An 18,717-nucleotide genomic window follows, 5' to 3' on the forward strand; every position below is an offset into this window, starting at 1 on the left:
GTCCACTTTGGTCAAATGTTGCTATGATACTGAAAGCTAACGCCAAAATTGTATGTAGACTGTTTCTACTTCAGCATACGTAAAACTCAACCAAAGCAATGTGTGACCAGTACAGTCTTGTGGACATTAATCTACAACGAGGACTGTAGGCTATTGGTGCTAGCTCTGCTAATGTTAGCCACAGACAACAAACCACATTTACACTGTTTACTCACAGAAACTGTCATCCCTGTTTAGTCACATTGAATAACTTGTGCTCGACTGTTTTCTCAGCGGTTGCCCACCTTCAGACCAGTTTATTGGGATTTCAGTTTTAGCGATTGGGAAATTAGTGGATATGGAACACCCCTAGTGTTGATAAAGGATTACAGTCTCATAATGAAAGTACTTGAACATGTTAAATTTTCTGCCTGTTGCAGCTCTTCCCCCACAGGGGAAATTAAAAAAAAAAGGACAACAGAGGTGAAACATTACTCATTGAATAAAATAGCAAGACAAACTTTGTTCATTACAATGCAAAACCTGGCCTTTGTGGGTTTTTTTTGTAAAATGACCATAAGTTACATCACAATTTGACAGTAGAATATTATGAAAAGCCAAATGTACTTTGCTATAAGTACTCTTCCAGCCTTTAAACTAACAGCATTGAAGCTACCAACCTGTAAACTCAGTCTTTTAAGCTTGAAGCCATTTAAGCCAACAGCCTTTTAGCTAACAGCCTTGAGTCTCTAAAGCTAGTAGCATTTTAAGCTAGCATCCTTCTAAAGTGGCTGTATTTTAAGCTAACAATCTTTAAGAGTACAACCTTTTAGCTAACAACCAGAAAACTAGCAGTAATCTTGCTTATAACAACATTTTTGATGCTCAATGACAGGTTATGACAGATTTTCAAACAAATTAGAGCAATTAGCCATCAAATGTTACCGTACCACAGAAGAAGAAACAAAGTACAAGTGTCTCTGTGTTATGAAGGCTTAAGAGCCTTCATAAAAAGCTACTGCTAGAGACTTGTACCATGTTTAAGCGGATATCATCTGGCTGTGCTGATGGGAAAAGGGTTAAAGACTGAAAACATGGGGGAAACCAAACCAAATGTTGTGTAACGTACCAGCAAGACATCAAAAGATGGAGATGCAGCATTGTCAGCCTTTAAAACATCTTTCTCAGACCTGTCCAAGACAACCAATCACAACCCTTCAGTGGACTCTATCAATGAATGTTCCTCTCCTTGCCTTCAGGGCTGTCTGTACCTATCCTTTTCTTTCCTTTTGCCATTCTTCTGTTTGCATATTTCTGTTAGTTCCCCAAATTTCCAACTCTCTGCCCTCTTTTCTTGTGTCTCTGGGTAATAAAAAAGCAAAGAATACCTCAGTGTCTCTCCGCGCGGGAGCACATTGTAATAAAAATGCCTTGCAGGTGTGTATTTATCCTGTAACAGCAGGTATAACTTTAATAGCATCCCTTTTTCTCCCTTAGGTGTCCAACTCAACCTGTCGTTCTTGTTTTTTTCCTCCCTTTTTTACAGTCACTCTATCCTTGAGCGCTGTTTTTTTATTCCTCTTCCCATGTTTTTTTTTCTTCCTTAAACACACACTCTGTTGCTTTTGCTGTGTCTGTGACTCACTCAATGACCCTTTTCTTTGGGTTCCCTGAAGCACACACACACAAACATGCGTTCACATACACACACACACATGCGCTTTAGTCACCCATGAAGGCAATTTGTCTTAACAGGTGGTCATTCAGATTCAAGACTGGCACTGCGAGAGATGTCGTAGATGATACAGGAAGGAAGGGTTGCAACACAGGAGATGATGGAGATCAGTTTGGAAAGCTTGCAGGTGATTAGGTAGAGAAATAATGTGCTGGGAACATTGAGGGTTGTAGATAGTACACACCCTGTGATTTACTGTACCTTGCTTTTTTGGGATGAAACCAGGATGAGGCTGTCTCTAAAAAAATCTACATTGTTGCTGTAACAGTGTATTCAAATCCACAGAGTTAATGTTTATAAAATAAAAAAGAGGTGTATCTTTTTGATGTATGATGCATCCCAACGTCATCACTTATAAGACAGATGCACAGCACCATGGAAGCATTCAGCACTTCGTTCCATTGTCATGCATCATGTCAGTAGTTGCACGCTGGGCTGTGGGCAACAGACGGTCCAGCCAGTCCTTTTACAGTTTGTCACATTACTGAAGTTGAAAGTTTAATGACTCTGTTAAAAGCAGAGCCCTGTTGGAAGTTAATGTGCTCTGCTGCTGGAGCTGCTATTATGACTGCCTCCTTTGTGTGCGTAGACGAAGGAGAAAGTGAGTTCCCTGCCACCGTTTGCCTCAGAAGGTGCTGTGTATTTGTCCCCGAATCGTGTGCGTGCGCGTCTGTTTACACACAGCATTTATCTTTTATGTGCCTGTTTGTGTTTTTATGTGACACTTCATATCCCCATCCATTTATCCTTTTTTATCTCCTCTACAGCCGTATTACTGTATTGCTTCTGTTGAACTATATATTTTCATCCCCGCCCACGTCTTTGAGCAGGAGGGTGGTGCAGCAAACAGGGGGATCATTTTTCATAAGAAGTGCTGTGACTCGGGTCCTCCAAGTCCCATGTTCCCATCCAGCTCTGGTGTCCTCTAGCAGTACAGTAAATCCAGAGTGGGCCTCTGCTACCATAATTCTGTTTTGTGAGGAACCGGGCTTCCTCCTGAGGGATAAACAAACTCCAATGTGTAAAAACCTTTAGATACACTGAGACATTACTGCATTCTATGATTTATGTTTGCTACAAAGTGAAGGAATATGTTTCAAATCTCTCTTTAATTTGGTTCAGGTAACCTATTTTTCCCTCTGATATCTCTCAGGATGATTTAGGGATGTTTTAGTTGGTGTATGTACAGCATATAAAGTCTTTTTGGTCAAGTCAAAGTTCGGAAATAACCAATCTTCCATGCCAAAGATGGGACAGTGACAAGCTCAAATACTTCTCTTTTAATAAAAACTCGACAATGACAAAGAAAATGTTGGAAAAAAACACCATTTTTCCCCCACTGTGTGTCTAATCTTGCTATCATGGCTAGCACTGCTAGCTGAAAGAAATCTCACATTCCATGATCCCAGGGGTGACAGGGCATAATCCTCAACCCATAAATCTCCATTGTTTCAATCCAGCTCTCTTTTCTGGTAGCTTTTTAGCTCTTCTGAATCTCCTGAGGTCCAGAATGTATTCATGGTAGTTTAGCATAGATATTTCGTGCTCTGGATCCTGAGATTGCTAGCTTTAGCCAAAAAAGCTAATCTCGAGGTGTAAGCAGTGTGGTGTTCCTGCGCGCCATTAGTGTCGATAAATGTTAGTGATCCCATAATGAGAAAAAAACAATTATAAGAAATAGGAAATGAAATAAAATCAAACAAGGACATCAGAAAAAACGATTAAATTGAAAAAAAAAGAGAGAAAATAAAGGAGCGCAACAATAACAGGCTGCATGGTACTTTGAGGGTTGAGTCCATCAAAGTTACAAAAGTGAGTTGAAGTTGAGTCATGGTTCAAAAGACAAGTTCTGTTTCCATTAAGTCTCAATACACTGGGTGAAATTTTTAATGGTTATGACTTGTTTACTTAAATCTGAGACTCAAAAATCTTCCAGTGACAACTTATAGCGTAGCAAGCTAACGTTGAGTTTGAAGTTGTGTTGACACATCCTAGTAAAGACAATCTGCTCTCCATTCATGAGTCATGTCATCACAATGGTTGGTGATGGTGCTCATGGGTCTTTATCCAAGAAAACCCCACCCATTCTGACCAAAGGGGTCGCTGCAGTCAGTGCCACACTGATAGTTCGCCTTTAAAACATTTTTCTTTTTCACAAAACTTAACAAGTAACTTTTTCTAGCTTCTTTGGAAGAGTTTTTTTTTTTACTCTTTTGAACCAATTCAGGTGTAATTTTTTTCTCTCAAATCTTGAAAAAAGTTTTTTTTCTGTTTCCAGATGAATGTGGCTTATGTAGAGTCTAAAAAGACATTTTTTTCTGATAATTAAGACATTAACACTTGCTTACATTTCAGTTTTGTTGAGGCAAATGTTTCCTGTCTTTGCAAAACAAGACTGAGTCAGTATTTTCAAACCACATGCCTAGATATTTTACTCGTCCTCATCCCAGCTTTAATATCAATGCTTCTCTCATATCTGAGATGTAGTCCCTTTATTGCACAGAGTATTCTCTATTGTCATAGTTCAGGGATTTTCTTCTGCTACCAGCCTAATATGTAGCAGCACTTTTCATTTCAGTGAGTTATTCAAGTTTCAAAGCAGGGAAGCTGAAGTAAAGTCTCATTTTTTAGTGTTTTCTGACTCTCAGTAGTCAGACTGCAGTCTCAAGACGACAGCTGTTTTTATCTCACATTTCCCTTTCTGTCTCTGGCCTCTCAAAGTTCCTGTTCCTCCTCAGATCCTCAGTTACAAAAAGCAGGATAATGTCAGGACAATAGCAGTCCCAGAGGAGCTCCGGTGGCCCGTGCTTATCCCCCCTCCGCCTCGGTGCTCCCTCTTCAGGCAGGTTGAGCCCTTGGCTCTTAGTTGCCAGCGTTGGTGTATGCTGGCTGATAAGCAGAATGCAGGTCGTGGTGAGGACAGCCAACACCAGAGCTAATCCTGCCACGAAGCTATAGAACATAACTGAGGCGAATTGTGAAATGAGCCCGTTCCACTGGGATGGATTTAAATCGTCTGTGTTTGCTGGAATCTACTCGTGTCCAACATTGTGTGTTTGTGAGCCGGGTTTCTGCAGGGGTGGGTTTTCGTTTTGTGTTACTGCATCATGTCAGTAAAAACACTATATTTATGTTGTTTATTTGACTGTAGATTAAATACTCAACCTTGGGAGTAACTCACAGTTCAGGAGTTGTACAAACATGTTGCTCTTGCTGACAGGGTCTTTGTGTTGGCGTCTTCCTCAGTAAGCTGCGTGATAGCAGACTACACTCCCAACAAAGGCCAGTTTTTCATGTTTGCCTCTTCCTGAGAGTTATCTATGCACCAGAAGCTCTCTGTTTCTTTTGAATACTCAACCTGAGTGCTGTCGCATACGTCTCAACTACAGCTGTCTCTTCCCTCCGTGCTGGCTTCAACAACCCGACACTGCGTCTCAGACTAAATAACTCAATTAAAACATCCGGCAAAGCAGAGGGAGATGGAAGAGCGGAAGACGCTTATACTCTAGATCCACTTTTAATGAAACCCCTCACCGCCAAACAAAGACAACAGAATAACCTGAAAACCTCCGCCTCCTACACCCTCATTCAGACACATACAGCAGAATATTAAAATCTACAGTTTGAGTCAGACTCCACTCTCACCATAATGTGTTGAAAACTTTTCTGAGGGTCTCATTTCTAAGAGTGATGGAAAAAAAGACAGAAGATGTTTTCCACTCCAGAGGTGTACAAAAGATCCTTTCACACTCGCTGTGGCGTGCCATCTAGTGCTTGCCCTTCATTCAACGAGAACTTAAGAGTTTGTTGAGTGAAAAGGGAAGAATTTCAGAAAAGCCATCAAGAAAACCTTTGCTCCATTTTGGATGCAGTTTCTGTGCCTTCTTGTGGGAATTGATCAAGATTTTAGAGAAAATTTACAACTTTTTCTGGTCAAGGTTTCTGTGGTCGTTGTTTTCATACTTTCTATGATAAGTTTTATACTTTTTTGGTTGATTTGTAAAGGATGTTTCTTTTTTGCTGAAGCTACTGTGAAGAGTTTTAGCTGGTTATAAAACAGGATGGATGTAATGGTTCTTTGCAAGATAGTTGGATATTGAAACTCGAAAGAGAGGATTTAAAGTGGTGACATGAAAATGCACTGATATTTTCAAGCAGCTCATCTAAGTTCTCTTGTTTTATTTTATTCTTTGAAGTTATATTTAAGGGATTTTTATGTCTTTATTCAAAGAGTACAGGGCAGTAGATAGAGCAGGAAACAGGGCAAAGGTGCCTCAGGTTACGCTAGCTTCATGGTATACACAATCTGCACCGCCAGGCTGTACCATCGCCTCTGACTTCTCTTGTTTAAAGTCATCAAGTCTTGTAAACTACACATATCATGATTTTGCTTTCAAGAATTTACAGCCAGTGATCTCCTACCCAGGTTGCTTAGCTACTTATTTTCAGCTGTGGGTTGCACACATAAACTGTAAAAAAAATGGACTTCATCTTGCTTGGCACTAAGTGAGGTTGCCATAAAAAAAATAGCTCCCCCTGGTGGCTGGCTGCAGTATAGGTCAAAAAATTCATCTCCCCAGTCATTCCAGATGGGCTGTGGTCAAACTTTTAAAAATGAATACACCTTGTAGAAATGTCTCTTACGTCCGATTGTTGTGGTGATTTGAAACTATCATTTGGCTGCCTTGTATCCAGGTCCTCTTTTTTCTGAAAAGTTTAGTTTTCATAGGTTATAAGAAGTTAAAAATGAGGCTTTATGTCACGATTGACAGTTACCGTTCTTGTATATTTTTTTTCAGGGATTGTAAAATATGTCAGGAGGTAGAGTCAGGAAGTGGTTAGACTCTAGAGAGAAAAAAAATCGTATTATTTTTGTCACCCTGCTCCACTCAGATTCTTCCAGAATCCCTCACAGTCTCTACTGCGCAGATTCTGGCTGCACAACTGCTGCCAATGGCTGCGCCTGTGAGGGGGGTATTTTGGCTTCAAAACCGTATATGTGCATATTCATTGTAACAAATGGTAAATTTCTACTAACCTTGTGCCAAAAATTCAATAAAAAAGAATGTTGAAAAAAAAAGAAAAGAAAAGGGGATTATGCATCCCTCCTGTTCTGCCTACTCTAAAATATCTGTTTTAGTGGGCCTAAAATAATCAAAACATGTCTCTTTAGGTAACCCATGAGTTTCATGGGAAAACTTTTCAATATGATTCTAAGGATGGTTATTATAAACTTTGCACAAAACATAAGAAATGATATTTGAAACATTATTTCTTTGTTGTATCAGTGTCTCTTGGTGATCAATCTTATAGCGTTGTAAAACCTGTTTATTTCTCTCTTAATGTAGCAACATTTGTAGCAAACATTCATTTGTAGGATGAGCAGCAGAGCTGAACATGTGGGTTATACCCATGACAAAATTTGCCAAATCTTCTTTGCTGATGCCAAAAAGCTAATTTCTTATCTTGGCTGCTCTGAATGTGTCAAACTATCCTCAAAGTAGAAAATACCCCTCAACTTGAAGCCTCAGCAAAGCTTGTGATGAGTTTAGAGTGAAATGTGTTGGTTGTAGCCAAAGCTGCCGGGCCTCTGTCACTGAATCTGTCATCGGGCTGTGACTGTGTTCTTTCTGTTGTGTGATGATAATCAGCCTTGTCCTGTGTGTCCTAAATTGGTCTGAGGCATAAAGGACATGAAACAAAACACACTCTGGCTCACACATCCACAATGTCTCTGTAATGACGGGCAATTATTTATGAAACAACCTTTGAAAATGGTGTTTAGTAGCTAATGTGTCACGGCTTATTAGTCAGAGCCACGAGTGGCCGAGAGGGAGAGATTTCAGTGACTGTCACGTGTTCCTCCTCGAACTTATCTCCCCTCTCTTCCTCTGTCAGTGACCCTTTATTTCCCTGCTCTGCTGTTCTTCTCTGAACTTTTTTGTCTTTCTGTCTCTGATCTGTCTCTCTGTGTGTCTTTCTGCCCTCTCTCTGCCCCTAAAGACCCATTAGTCTGTCTAACTAGGCTGTGATTATAGGACTTATGTATTCAGCGTGTGATCATAGTGCCAACTTTGTCCTCTGAGTGTCTTTTTGACTGACTGACTGCTCACTAAGGCATGCTGATCCCTCTGTGTATTATTCATTTATTTGCACTTCATATGCTCTTTTACGCCTCTTCCCTTTCTTTTTTTTACACATCCTTCATACACCGCCTTTGGTTCTTGTCTTCCTCTCTTTCATGTCTGTTCTCTTTCTTTCCCCTCTTCACCCTCCTCTGCTGATTATTTCCTCTCATCCTCTCAGCCTTCTTCTGCCACCCTTGGCCTCTGCCGCTCTAATCTTCTCCAGAATGCCTCCGTGTTATCAGCGAGCCACAGAACCACGCTCTGGGCACCCAGCAGTGTTAACCCAAAAAACAATGAAGTTAAGTGTTCAGTGAAGGATCTTTCCTGGTCCAGCAAGGCTTTCGAGCACTCCAGCAGAGACGCTAATGTCTACTTTTCAAGCAGTCCCAAAAGAGGAGGAAAAAAAGAGTGGCTCTCGTTGGCCTCTGAGGGGATTTGGCCTCCAAAGCGTGGTGAAACTGAAGAGGATGGTTATTTTTAATGAACCTAAATTAGAGTTTATGTAACATTGCATTTCTGTGTTCACTTGAGCTGATTAAGTCAAGGATTTGGGACTGGGGCCAGCTTTAGCAGTTTTGAAAGGGGGGTCAGGATTTTTTTTACCCCCTTCCTAATATGCCCACATGCCCATCTGTCAGTTACATCAACCTTGCCCCTAATTATGCCTGTTTGTGCACAACCTTTGAGTGGGTCACACACACACACACACACACACACACCAAAAAAAAGAGACTGTTTTGGCCCAATTCCACTCCTCCACTGACTTTTTTTTGATGGCTCTTAAGATGATCTTGCCAGATTATTCTCTGGTGTGAGGTCTGTTAAAGGCACCACGGGGACTTCAGAAGTGATCCTAAAGTAGTCTCACTTTTATATTTATGTCTGTTCTTAATCTATGATTTAAAATGAGATTATCAGCACCCAACTTGGTCATTTCCTAAAAGCTATTTCTCAGTATCCAAGGTCAGGGTGGGTTTTTCCAGGATAACAGCACCAAGAAGGAAGGTCTTTACACATTTCATACGCATTTTAAGGGTGAACTATGAATTGACCCTGCAGATCTAATATCCGTTCATCTGCTTCCAAGGCAGATTTATGCCCTGGCAAGAGTCACGTCTTCACGTAGAGGTGTGAAAAAAATATCGATACAGCAATATATCAGGATACTTTGACCTCCGATAGAATATTGATATTTTTGTAAAAAAAAAAAAAAAAAAAATTTATGCGGGGTTGGAAGTCAAATACAACTTTCGTACTTCCACAGCGGTAGATGGCGCTGAAGAGCTACTACTACCCTGTATGTTGTCAATAGATTGCATAATAAATATCATCTCAGAGTAAATTTAAAATATTTAATTTCTAAACTTGATAACATGGGTTTTTGTTGTACTGAGCAAGTCAGTTTGCCATAGACATCAATGTTTTTCTTGGTCCTTTCTTAGTTAACTGTGTAGAATATGGCAATATATCACAATATTGGCAACATATCATGATACTATTGTATCGTGACTTGAGTATCATGATGCGTTCTTGCCAATACCCTCCCTTATCTTTACGACAGTGGGTGATGGTGCTCATGGGAAACAGCATCTCTATCAAGGAAAACCCAGGGTGTCCACGGGATCTCAAAAAGAATTAAAGTTAATAAATCAGTTGTGGGAAAATGAAGGCCCTTAAAAAGTATTAAAAAGTCTTAATTGTGGTTTTATGAGTTATTAAATTTTATTAGTATTCAAGCTTTGACTCCAAAAAATTCCCATGAATATTTATTTTCCTCCTTGCGACTTTCCCCTGATTGGGCCGTTAAATATTTGGCGGGTGAGGTTGTCAGCTGATGGAGATCTAGATTGCCCTGGAGCCCGCTTGCATGTCACCAATGACGTGCTCATGGACACAGAGAAGCGGATGTAAAGCAATTCACACATTCTCCGGCACATGTCCTAAATTATGATAATGATGAAATAAGTTATAGTTCTTATCAGCAAGTTGGCCTTGAACAGCTGCTGTTACTTGTTGTGGAAGTATCAATAAACCTTCTTTTAGCTTCATTTATTCTTTCAAGCTTTATTCCTTCTCAGCTGACATAATTTCTGTAAAAATGCAAACTACAACTGTTAAAGATGGGTTGCCAACAACAACTTAAAGTCATGATGAGGTCTTAAAACTTTTTGAAAGGTTTTTCAAAAAGTTATTGAAATCAACTTTAGGATTTCAGCATATACCCTGAAACCCTATCGGTTCTGACAAGAGGTGTCACTACAATCAACAACAAAAAATGCCAGAGGGGGTTCTTGAGCCTCTTGGGTAGACAGCTGCCCGGTGCCCGCCTGTCATCCAATTCAGACATGCCCTTATATGGGCTCATATCTTTAATAACTCTGAAAATAATTAACTATTTAAAAAAAAAAACACCTGTAAAGGTTTTTTATGTGTTTTTAAGAATATTTTTTTAAATAGATTGAACAAGGGTATGATTGATACCTCAGACACGTAAATACCATATTGAAAAAGATTATCCCTCATGCAAACAGGAGAGGATAATTAATCAATAACTGAGAAGTTACTGCAGACACTAGCCCCTTATCATTTCCAAGTTTCAGTTTTTCCACTTGCACCTGAACACCCCGTCACCTCTCCTCCTGTCGGGCAGAGCCAAAGGAGCGATTGCAAGAGGGCTTCACTGAACGTGAACTGAGAGACTGATGGTCAAAGAGAATCTAGCCCCAGGTTAACATTTCAAACGAAGAAATATAAAATTTGTGGCTACACTCAAAATATTTGAGGCTCAGGCTTGTGTCCCCCCGAAGAACTTGGCACCCTCGATGACAGCCTTCGCCTGAAGCTGGCTCTGATAGGGATCAGAAGTGTCAAAGTTTTCTTAGTGTGTTTGTCCTTTTTGTGTAAGTTTGTGAAAGAGTCCAGACGGCGTTTACGTGTAACATCAGTTTCTACCTTCCCCTGTGCATCTTGATGTCAAAGTGAGTTTTTAGCTTCCTATTTAGAGCCCGACTAGATTAGATTACAGCTCTTGAGTCACCATGAATACAGGGTCTAACAGCGTGAGTCAGGCTGCGTAGGTTTCTACTCTCTCCTCACAAGGACATCCATGTGCCTGGTTGTTCTCAGTATGGCCAAATATTTGTCATGTAGCAGTGAGGATGAGATCAAAGTCCGACTTTTTTTTTCCACGAGAGCCGGGATTGCTCAGGGGTGAAACGGTTGCTGGTGGAGGAGTCAGCTGGCGCCTGTACAGGGTACTAGATTTGATGTACAAAAGCTCCTGAAGTGGTTGAAAGTCAAAGCATGAAAAATAAAAGTTAAAGAAAGAAAAAAAAATCACTTGAGCTGTGGAGTGAAAGAAGCACTGTTCAGGGATTTTTTTAAAAAAAGAGCAGGTCTTTGCACGGGATGGCTTTGTGTGCTTGTCAGGTCTCATGTTGCCTCAAGGCTGGAGTTACTGGTAATGCTGCAAGAAAGCATGAAAGTTAGTGAGTGTGTGTGTGTGTGTAGAGGCATGGGTGGGGTAGATGGTGGGGGTGGTGTTGAGGTGTTGTGGGCGTGTTGTTTTAAGCAGACAAGCTTAGAGCATGGCTAACTTTGATATCAGCAAAATCCTGTAAAAATGAGGCTCAACGCAGCTCACCATATGTCTCCACAGATGTTGATATCACGTTATAGATTAAGATAAATGTGCTGATGAAGGCTTTCCTGAACGCCTGCTGGGACTGCTGGGTATCAAACAAGAGCCGCTCTCACTCTGACTATTTAAAATCACAGGAAAATGCTCGGGTGCATGGATTATTATTTTTTTAATAAAACTATGTCTTCCTGAACTCAAGTTGTCAGGACACTGGTCGCTTTGGTACATCACTTTCTTCTCACTCAGAGTGATTCTGAAACAAGAAACTCTTGCACACAGAAATAGGTCATCCCAACTGGAACATACTCCTTTTAGGAAGCCACACACTGCTTTGAGCAGTTAATGCAAATTGAGGAGTATCCACTGAGCTCTCACGGTCTTCCAAACACTTTATTCCCTTATGTCGCTGTCCATGGTGCTGAAGCAGCTGCAGGCTTGCTCTCACTCGCTGTCCATGGTCCTGAAGCAAACACATTCATTACACTGACGTACTGTGTGAACATAATAGGGTCTTCAACACCCTGTATCTAAAATGTCATGTTGCAGTGACACAGGCAGAGTTGTAAATTACAGTGAGTGGATTGTGTTTTTTTATGTGAGTGTTTACATTGTTTCTCTCCTCTGACCCTCTCCACAGACTCTTTTACTGACAAGATTAAATAAAAGCAAACACTCTATAAAAACTGCCCTCTTACCTCGTTCCTGTCTGTCTGTTTTCTTCCAGTGGTGCTGCTGAATTCTAAAGAGACTCAGGCAGAGCTCGGCTGGACCTCGTATCCCCCCAACGGAGTGAGTGTGCTTACTTGCATTTTTCATTGTCCTTCTGCTTGTTCACTTGTTCACATGCGAGGCTCCAGAGCACAGCTGCTTCATGACCAGCTGGCCCACAACAACTCCTCTTTCATCCCTCGGTTTTTCCCTCCTTTTTTACATGCCCTTTCTTTCTTTACTTTCTTTCTTTCTTTCTTTCTTTCTTTCTTTCTTTCTTTCTTTCTTTCTTTCTTTCTTTCTTTCTTTCTTTCTTTCTTTCTTTCTTTCCTTTTTTACATGCTCTTTCTTTCTTTCTTTCTTTCTTTCTTTCTTTCTTTCTTTCTTTCTTTCTTTCTTTCTTTCTTTCTATTCTTTCTTCATTTTTCTCTCTAACCTCCTTTTTCTTGCCTGAGCTCCTTCTTTCCTTTCCCCTTGCCTCTTCCTTCCTCCCTCCCTTCTCCCCAAACTTGTCTTCTTCTCCTCTCTTTACTTATTTCTTTCTTTCATTTCTTTCCCTATTTTTAATCCTTTCTTCTTCTTTCTGAATTTTCTGCCCTTCTTTTTTCTACTTTTCTTAATTCCTTCTTTCTCTATCCTTTCCTCCTTCCCTCTTTCCTTTACTTCCCTTCTTCCTTTCCTTTTTTCCTTCCTTCCTTCCTTCCTTCCTTCCTTCTTCTCTAATTTTCTTCACTCCTTCCCTCCCCTTTCTCTTTTTCCTTTCCTTCCTTCCTTCCATCCTTCCTTCCTTCCTTTCTTCTGTCCTTCCTTCCTTCTTTCCGTTTCCTCTCTCATTTTCCTTCCTTCTTTCCTCCTCTTGTCTCTTCTTCCTTTCTTCCTCATTCCTCCTTCTTTCCTTCTTTCCCTTTTCTTTCTCCTTCCATTAGTTCCCTTTTCTCTATCTCTTCCTTTCTTCCTTCCTTCTTTTTCTTCCTTTTCTTTATTTTTGCCTTTCTTTTTATTTCTTTATTCCTTTCTTCCATCTCCCTCTCTTTCTTTTCATCCTTCCGTCCTCCCCTTTCCCCCACCCTTTCCTTTTCCTCCTTTTCTTTCCCTCTTTTTTCTCCCATCCTTCCTTCTACTCTTCTCTTTCCTTTTCCTCTCTTTTGTGTTCCTTTCATCCTTCCTTCCACTCATCTCTTTCCTTCACCTTAATCCTTTTTTTCTTCCATCCCATGACTTTTCTTTCATATAATCCTTCCATCCTTCCTTTGCTTATCTGTTGATTCGTCTTCCTTTGTTTTCTCTGTCTTCCCTTTCTCTTTCATTACTTTCTGTCTTTCTCTCTTTTAGCCCTTCTGTCTTTTATCCTTTCTTCTTCTCACCTCACTTTTCTCCATATGCAGATCTCATCATCATCCTCTCTTAGTGTTTCTTATCCACATCAGGACTCTGCGGCGTTCAGAGCCGGCCTCACTGATCTGCTGCCACTGATAAATGCTCGCCCTCAGCTTCGATCGATTTTCTTATAAAATCCTAGTGCCGAGTTATGACTACAAGACAAATGCTGGAGCTCTTTTTCAAAGAATCTGTCACGACCACGGCACTTTGTCACCCACTTCCCACCTGGAGGTTCGACCTTTTATTCATGCAGAATACTTAAGACGTCACTCCTATAAACAGAACACAGTGGAAAAAGTCACATGTGTTGATAGAATGTGCTGAATGGAAGCCAGCTTCAAGTGCGAGCTCAGATTGATGTTCTTTGTTACGTACTCACTTAGAAATAAACCAGGATACACTCTGAAGTAGTCACCTTGGTAGGGGTATAGTTCTGAGAAAACCTATTTACACTATCTGGTTTGTTTTTGTGTGATAGATACTCTTCAGTTTTCTGTCAAGTTGAAGAGTCCCTTTGCCTCTCCACTCAGTGGATGGACTAACCTTTAAAAGTATTTGAATATAAAAGAGAAAAAATACTATATTTCTTCTCTATTACCAAAAATATACTAATAAAATTCTGTTTCCACATCTCATCTACACAGGGAATATCAATCACCACCACCACCATGAACCGTCAATATTTCAAAAATGCTGACACCAAGTGGAGGCTCATGTCAACAAAAGAAGCCACACTTGACCGCAGAATGTTTTAGAACCTTGAAAATTAAAAATCCTCGTGTCTCTTTTATTTTGATGTGTTTCATTGGAATGACTCAGCAGAGTGTAGGCAGAAATATTTCATAAATACTCCCCTCCAATACCATTAGTTATAATAACCAGAGGCAAGCGAGTTCAGAAGAAAGTGAGTGAAAAAGGTCTGACCCGTACTTTCACAAACCGCACTCAAGGCTGATGTAATGACTGTGAATGCGCGCTGTTTGTCATTTTTCTCTGTGACTTTATTAAAGAATCTGAGTGCCAATGCTTTTCAGACACCCACTCATCAGTTTATGTCATTAAACCGTTAACCCTCAGACTGTAATCGCTCTCTGTCTGTCCTTATATGGTTTTTTTCATTATCTCTGTTGCTTTACGCCCACCTCACATCATTTTTTACTCACTTGAATCATCACGTCACACCCTGCTGTTTATTCTCCTGTTGCTCCTCAACTGTCTCCTCGATTTTATCATGAACAATCTTCTTTCTTTTATCTGATTTATCTTTCCTCTTCTTCCCTACCTGCTGCCATCACTCCAGTGGGAGGAGATAAGTGGCGTAGATGAGAAGTACAAGCCAATCAGAACGTACCAGGTATGCAACGTGATGGAGCCCATGCAGCAGAACAACTGGCTGCAGACAGGTTGGGTGGCGCGGCGAGGTGGGCAGCGTATCTTCGTGGAGCTACAGTTCACGCTGCGAGACTGCAACAGTATCCCCGGTGTAGCAGGAACCTGCAAAGAGACTTTCAACCTCCTCTACGTGGAGTCCGACAGGGACCTTGGGGGTGTGACACGAGAGGACCGCTACACCAAAATCGACACCATTGCTGCTGATGAGAGCTTCACACAGGGCGACCTCGGCGAGAGGAAGATGAAGCTGAACACCGAGGTACGTGAGATTGGACACCTCAACCGCAAGGGCTTCCACCTGGCGTTCCAGGATGTCGGTGCCTGCGTGGCGCTCGTGGCCGTGCGAGTGTACTACAAACGCTGCCTCGCGACCGTCCAGAACCTGGCGGTTTTCCCAGACACGGTAGCCGAAGCGGCCTTTGCCACGCTGGTGGAAGTGCGAGGCGCCTGCGTCAACAACTCTGAGGTTGACACAGATAGCCCTCCCAGGATGCATTGCAGCGCTGAAGGGGAGTGGCTGGTGCCCATTGGGAAGTGCAGCTGCAGCGCCGGCTACGAGGAGGGACACAGCAGCTGTGAAGGTAAGACGTGAACACACAGACCGGGCGGGGGGATGCATGGATAGATGAGAGAGGACAGAAAACAAAGCGCTGAAACAAAAGGGACAAGAAAGGGTTTGTGTAAAGAAGTGAGAACTAAAGAAGCAAATAAGAGAGCAGGGAATAGAAATGTTTGTAAAGATGTGAAGGAAGAGGAACAGAGGGAGGATAGTTGATTCTCCCACTTCAAATACTGTTGATATCTTTAGTTCGTTGCCAAAAAGAATTAAAGCTGAAAAACTGTATCCTCCTCCTTTGTACTGAGTTTCTGTATTTTTCTGCCCTAAAATATATTCTTGGAATAATTTTTAAGACCTCACAGCACTGTACAGTCACTCATTCCTTTTCTCAGCTCATTTCTACTTGGTGTCTAATCTTTATATCCCCAATACCTAATTCTAAAAATGTTCAAACTGCTTCTACCTTGACCTTAAATCTCCAAGCCCTGGTACCCATTCAGGTTAAACTCACTTGGTATCCTAATGTAAAATTTCCATCTCCTGTACCCTGTGCATTACTCTAACAACCTTGTTATCCTATTGTGCATTCCAACCCTGCTCTGTTATGTACATACTCATTTTACCCAGTTCCCTTCTACCCATATGGCCCTCCCCTGTGTCCCCTGCTCTTTACTTCCCATGCCTGTGATACCTCAATCTAGATTTCTCATACTCCAGATTCTCTTATCCTTAGTGTCTATTCATCTGGTACCCATTTCACCCTTGTCCTAAATGTCTATTTTTCTTGTACGCATAAAACCCTGGTCCTTAATGTCTGTGCCTCTTGCCCCTAATGATACCATGGTCCCAAATGTCCGTTCTTGTACTCCATGATACCCTAGTCCCTAATGCCTATTCGTCTGTTCGTCTTGTACCCATGATACCTTGGTCCCTAATTTCTGTTTGTCTTGCACCCAATGATACCCAGGTGCCTAATGTCTGTTCTTCTTGTACCCAGTGACACCCTGGTCCCTAATGTCTGTTTGTCTTATACCCATGATCCCCAGGTCCCTAATGTTAGTTCTTCTTGCACTCAATGATACCCTGGTTCTTAGTGTCTGTTCTTCTTGTAACCAATGATGCCCTGCCCCTATTGTTTGTTCGTCTTGTACCCATGATACCCTGGGCCCTCATATCTGTTCTTCTTGTACCCAGTAATATCCTGGTCCCTAATGCCCTTTCTCTCTTGCACCCAATGATAGCCAGGTCCCTAATTTCTGTTTGTCTTGCACCCAATGATACCCAGGTCCCTAATGTCTGTTTGTCTTGTACCCAGGATACCCTGGTCCCTAATGCCCTTTCTCTCTTGCTGTTATTTCCCCTGATCCCTTATTCTTTTATTTGGACACATTTATTCTGACCTCAGTACCCTATTTCTTATCCCTTTGCCCTACAAGTCTATAACCCCCTATCTCTAGTTTTAGTACCTACAGCATTATTGACCTTGCTATCACAAGGTAGTTTCCCTATCTATCTCAACCTTAGTACCCTATTCGTAATCTTGAGTCTCCTTATACCTCCAGCCCTAATTCTTTGTACACAGTTCCCAATTTGTCAATGCCAAATTATCTTTTACTTTTTAATTTTTTGATTCAGATTTTCCCACCTCCTACTTTTTGTTTGCTCTGGTACCCTTAATTTGAACTTTTATACCCTTGGTACCCCATTAATTATGAGAAGTGAAGTGAGGCTCTTATTGTGGGAGCAGATTGCCCAGCAGATACAGCTACAGTGAAGAAGAATAGTAGAAATTGCTGCAAGTGAGCATGTAAAAGGGGACAATCCAAAAGACAGCAGTGTTAACAAGTGGTTAAACAAAGAAAAGGATACAAGATGGAGATGATTTTTCACAGGCAGACAAAAGAAGTAGAGAAAAGCCCTTTCTCTCACTGTTTTAATCCATACCTGCTTTTGTGGAACTGACAATGACATCAATGCTTAGAGGCTCTTTGTACGGGTTGTCTACGTTTTGTATGAGTGTCTATGGTCTGTTGTCGCACATATCGACATGTGAGGCATGGTGTGTGATTTGTTAGGCTGAACAGTCTATGTGTGTTTGTGTGTGTGTGTGTATTTGTGACTGTGAATACAATGACTAATGTACTCCTTCAGCTGGCACTGCCCTATGGAGTATTACAGCCTCTTTTCAAACATTTCCTTACACCCTTCCTAGACACACACACACACACACACACACACACACACACACACACACACACACACACACACACACACACACACACACATTTGCACATGTAGTCTTGTGAGTGTAAAGGCGGTGGGTAGCGTGGGGTGTCACACTCTGACGTTAACACAGTGGGACACTATTGGAATCTTTTGTCACAACCCATTGCTCATACAGCAGCAGCACTTTGATCACATGGCAGTTGCTGTTAGCTTTCACACCCCATCTTGCATTGTTGTGCAATGCAGCGTGGGAGTTGTAGTCATTGGTCAACAGACTGTGTGTATTGTAATGAAGCGCTAATCTCCTCATAGTGGGCGGATATTGTTTTGGTTTATTGACAGAATTGATTGCTATTATTGAAAAAAAAGTGTTCTCAGATTTGGTTTTCCTCAAAAATGAAGTCTTGATTTTTACATTCTTCTTGTTTTTCCAACCCGAGGTGGAAATAAATTTCATTTTAGCTCCTGGAGCAACTGAATCATGTGAATTCATGACCTTTTTTCTTGTAGCAGTACAACTAAGTCTTTTAAACAGATTTGGAAAAATATCATCAAATATGTTGATTCTGTTAGTTAACAACTCTTTTTTTGTAGTTCTACAACTTTATCCTGAAAATGTACGACTGTTTTCCTGACATGTAACTACTACATTTAGAAAATTTCCGACTTTTTTCTTGACATGTAATTACTACATATTGAAAATCTAGTGTTTTTTTTCTCACTGTGTTACAACTTGATACCGTAACTTAACAAGTTTTTCGTCTTGACGTTTCAGTTGTAGCCCGGTCTATTTGCAACATTTTCTTTGTAGCATAACAATTTCATCCTGTGCATTTACAAAATTATTGTAGTTTTACAAATTATTCCTGTAAATTAACAAATCATTTCTTGAAGCATTTCAACTAAATTCAGTGAAATAGTGGCTTATTTCTCATGCTATTACAACTTTTTCGCAAAAATTTGCAACTTT

General features: G+C 41.0%; 1 protein-coding gene across 3 annotated transcripts in view; it reads left to right on the forward strand.

Annotated features, from left to right (window-relative positions):
- Positions 1-18,717, forward strand: part of epha10 (EPH receptor A10) — a 228,508-nt gene that overhangs the window by 43,239 nt on the left and 166,552 nt on the right. For all 3 annotated transcript variants that reach the window (XM_074687701.1, XM_074687702.1, XM_074687703.1), the window contains exons 2-3: positions 12,207-12,271; positions 14,871-15,543. In XM_074687701.1, coding sequence (XP_074543802.1) covers positions 12,207-12,271; positions 14,871-15,543 — 738 coding nt within the window. The remainder of the gene's footprint in view (positions 1-12,206; positions 12,272-14,870; positions 15,544-18,717) is intronic.

Source organism: Halichoeres trimaculatus, unplaced genomic scaffold, assembly GCF_033239565.1.
Source record: "Halichoeres trimaculatus isolate MK-OKI-2021-1 unplaced genomic scaffold, fHalTri1.1 fHalTri1_scaffold_14, whole genome shotgun sequence".
NCBI classification, from domain to species: Eukaryota; Metazoa; Chordata; class Actinopteri; order Labriformes; family Labridae; genus Halichoeres; species Halichoeres trimaculatus.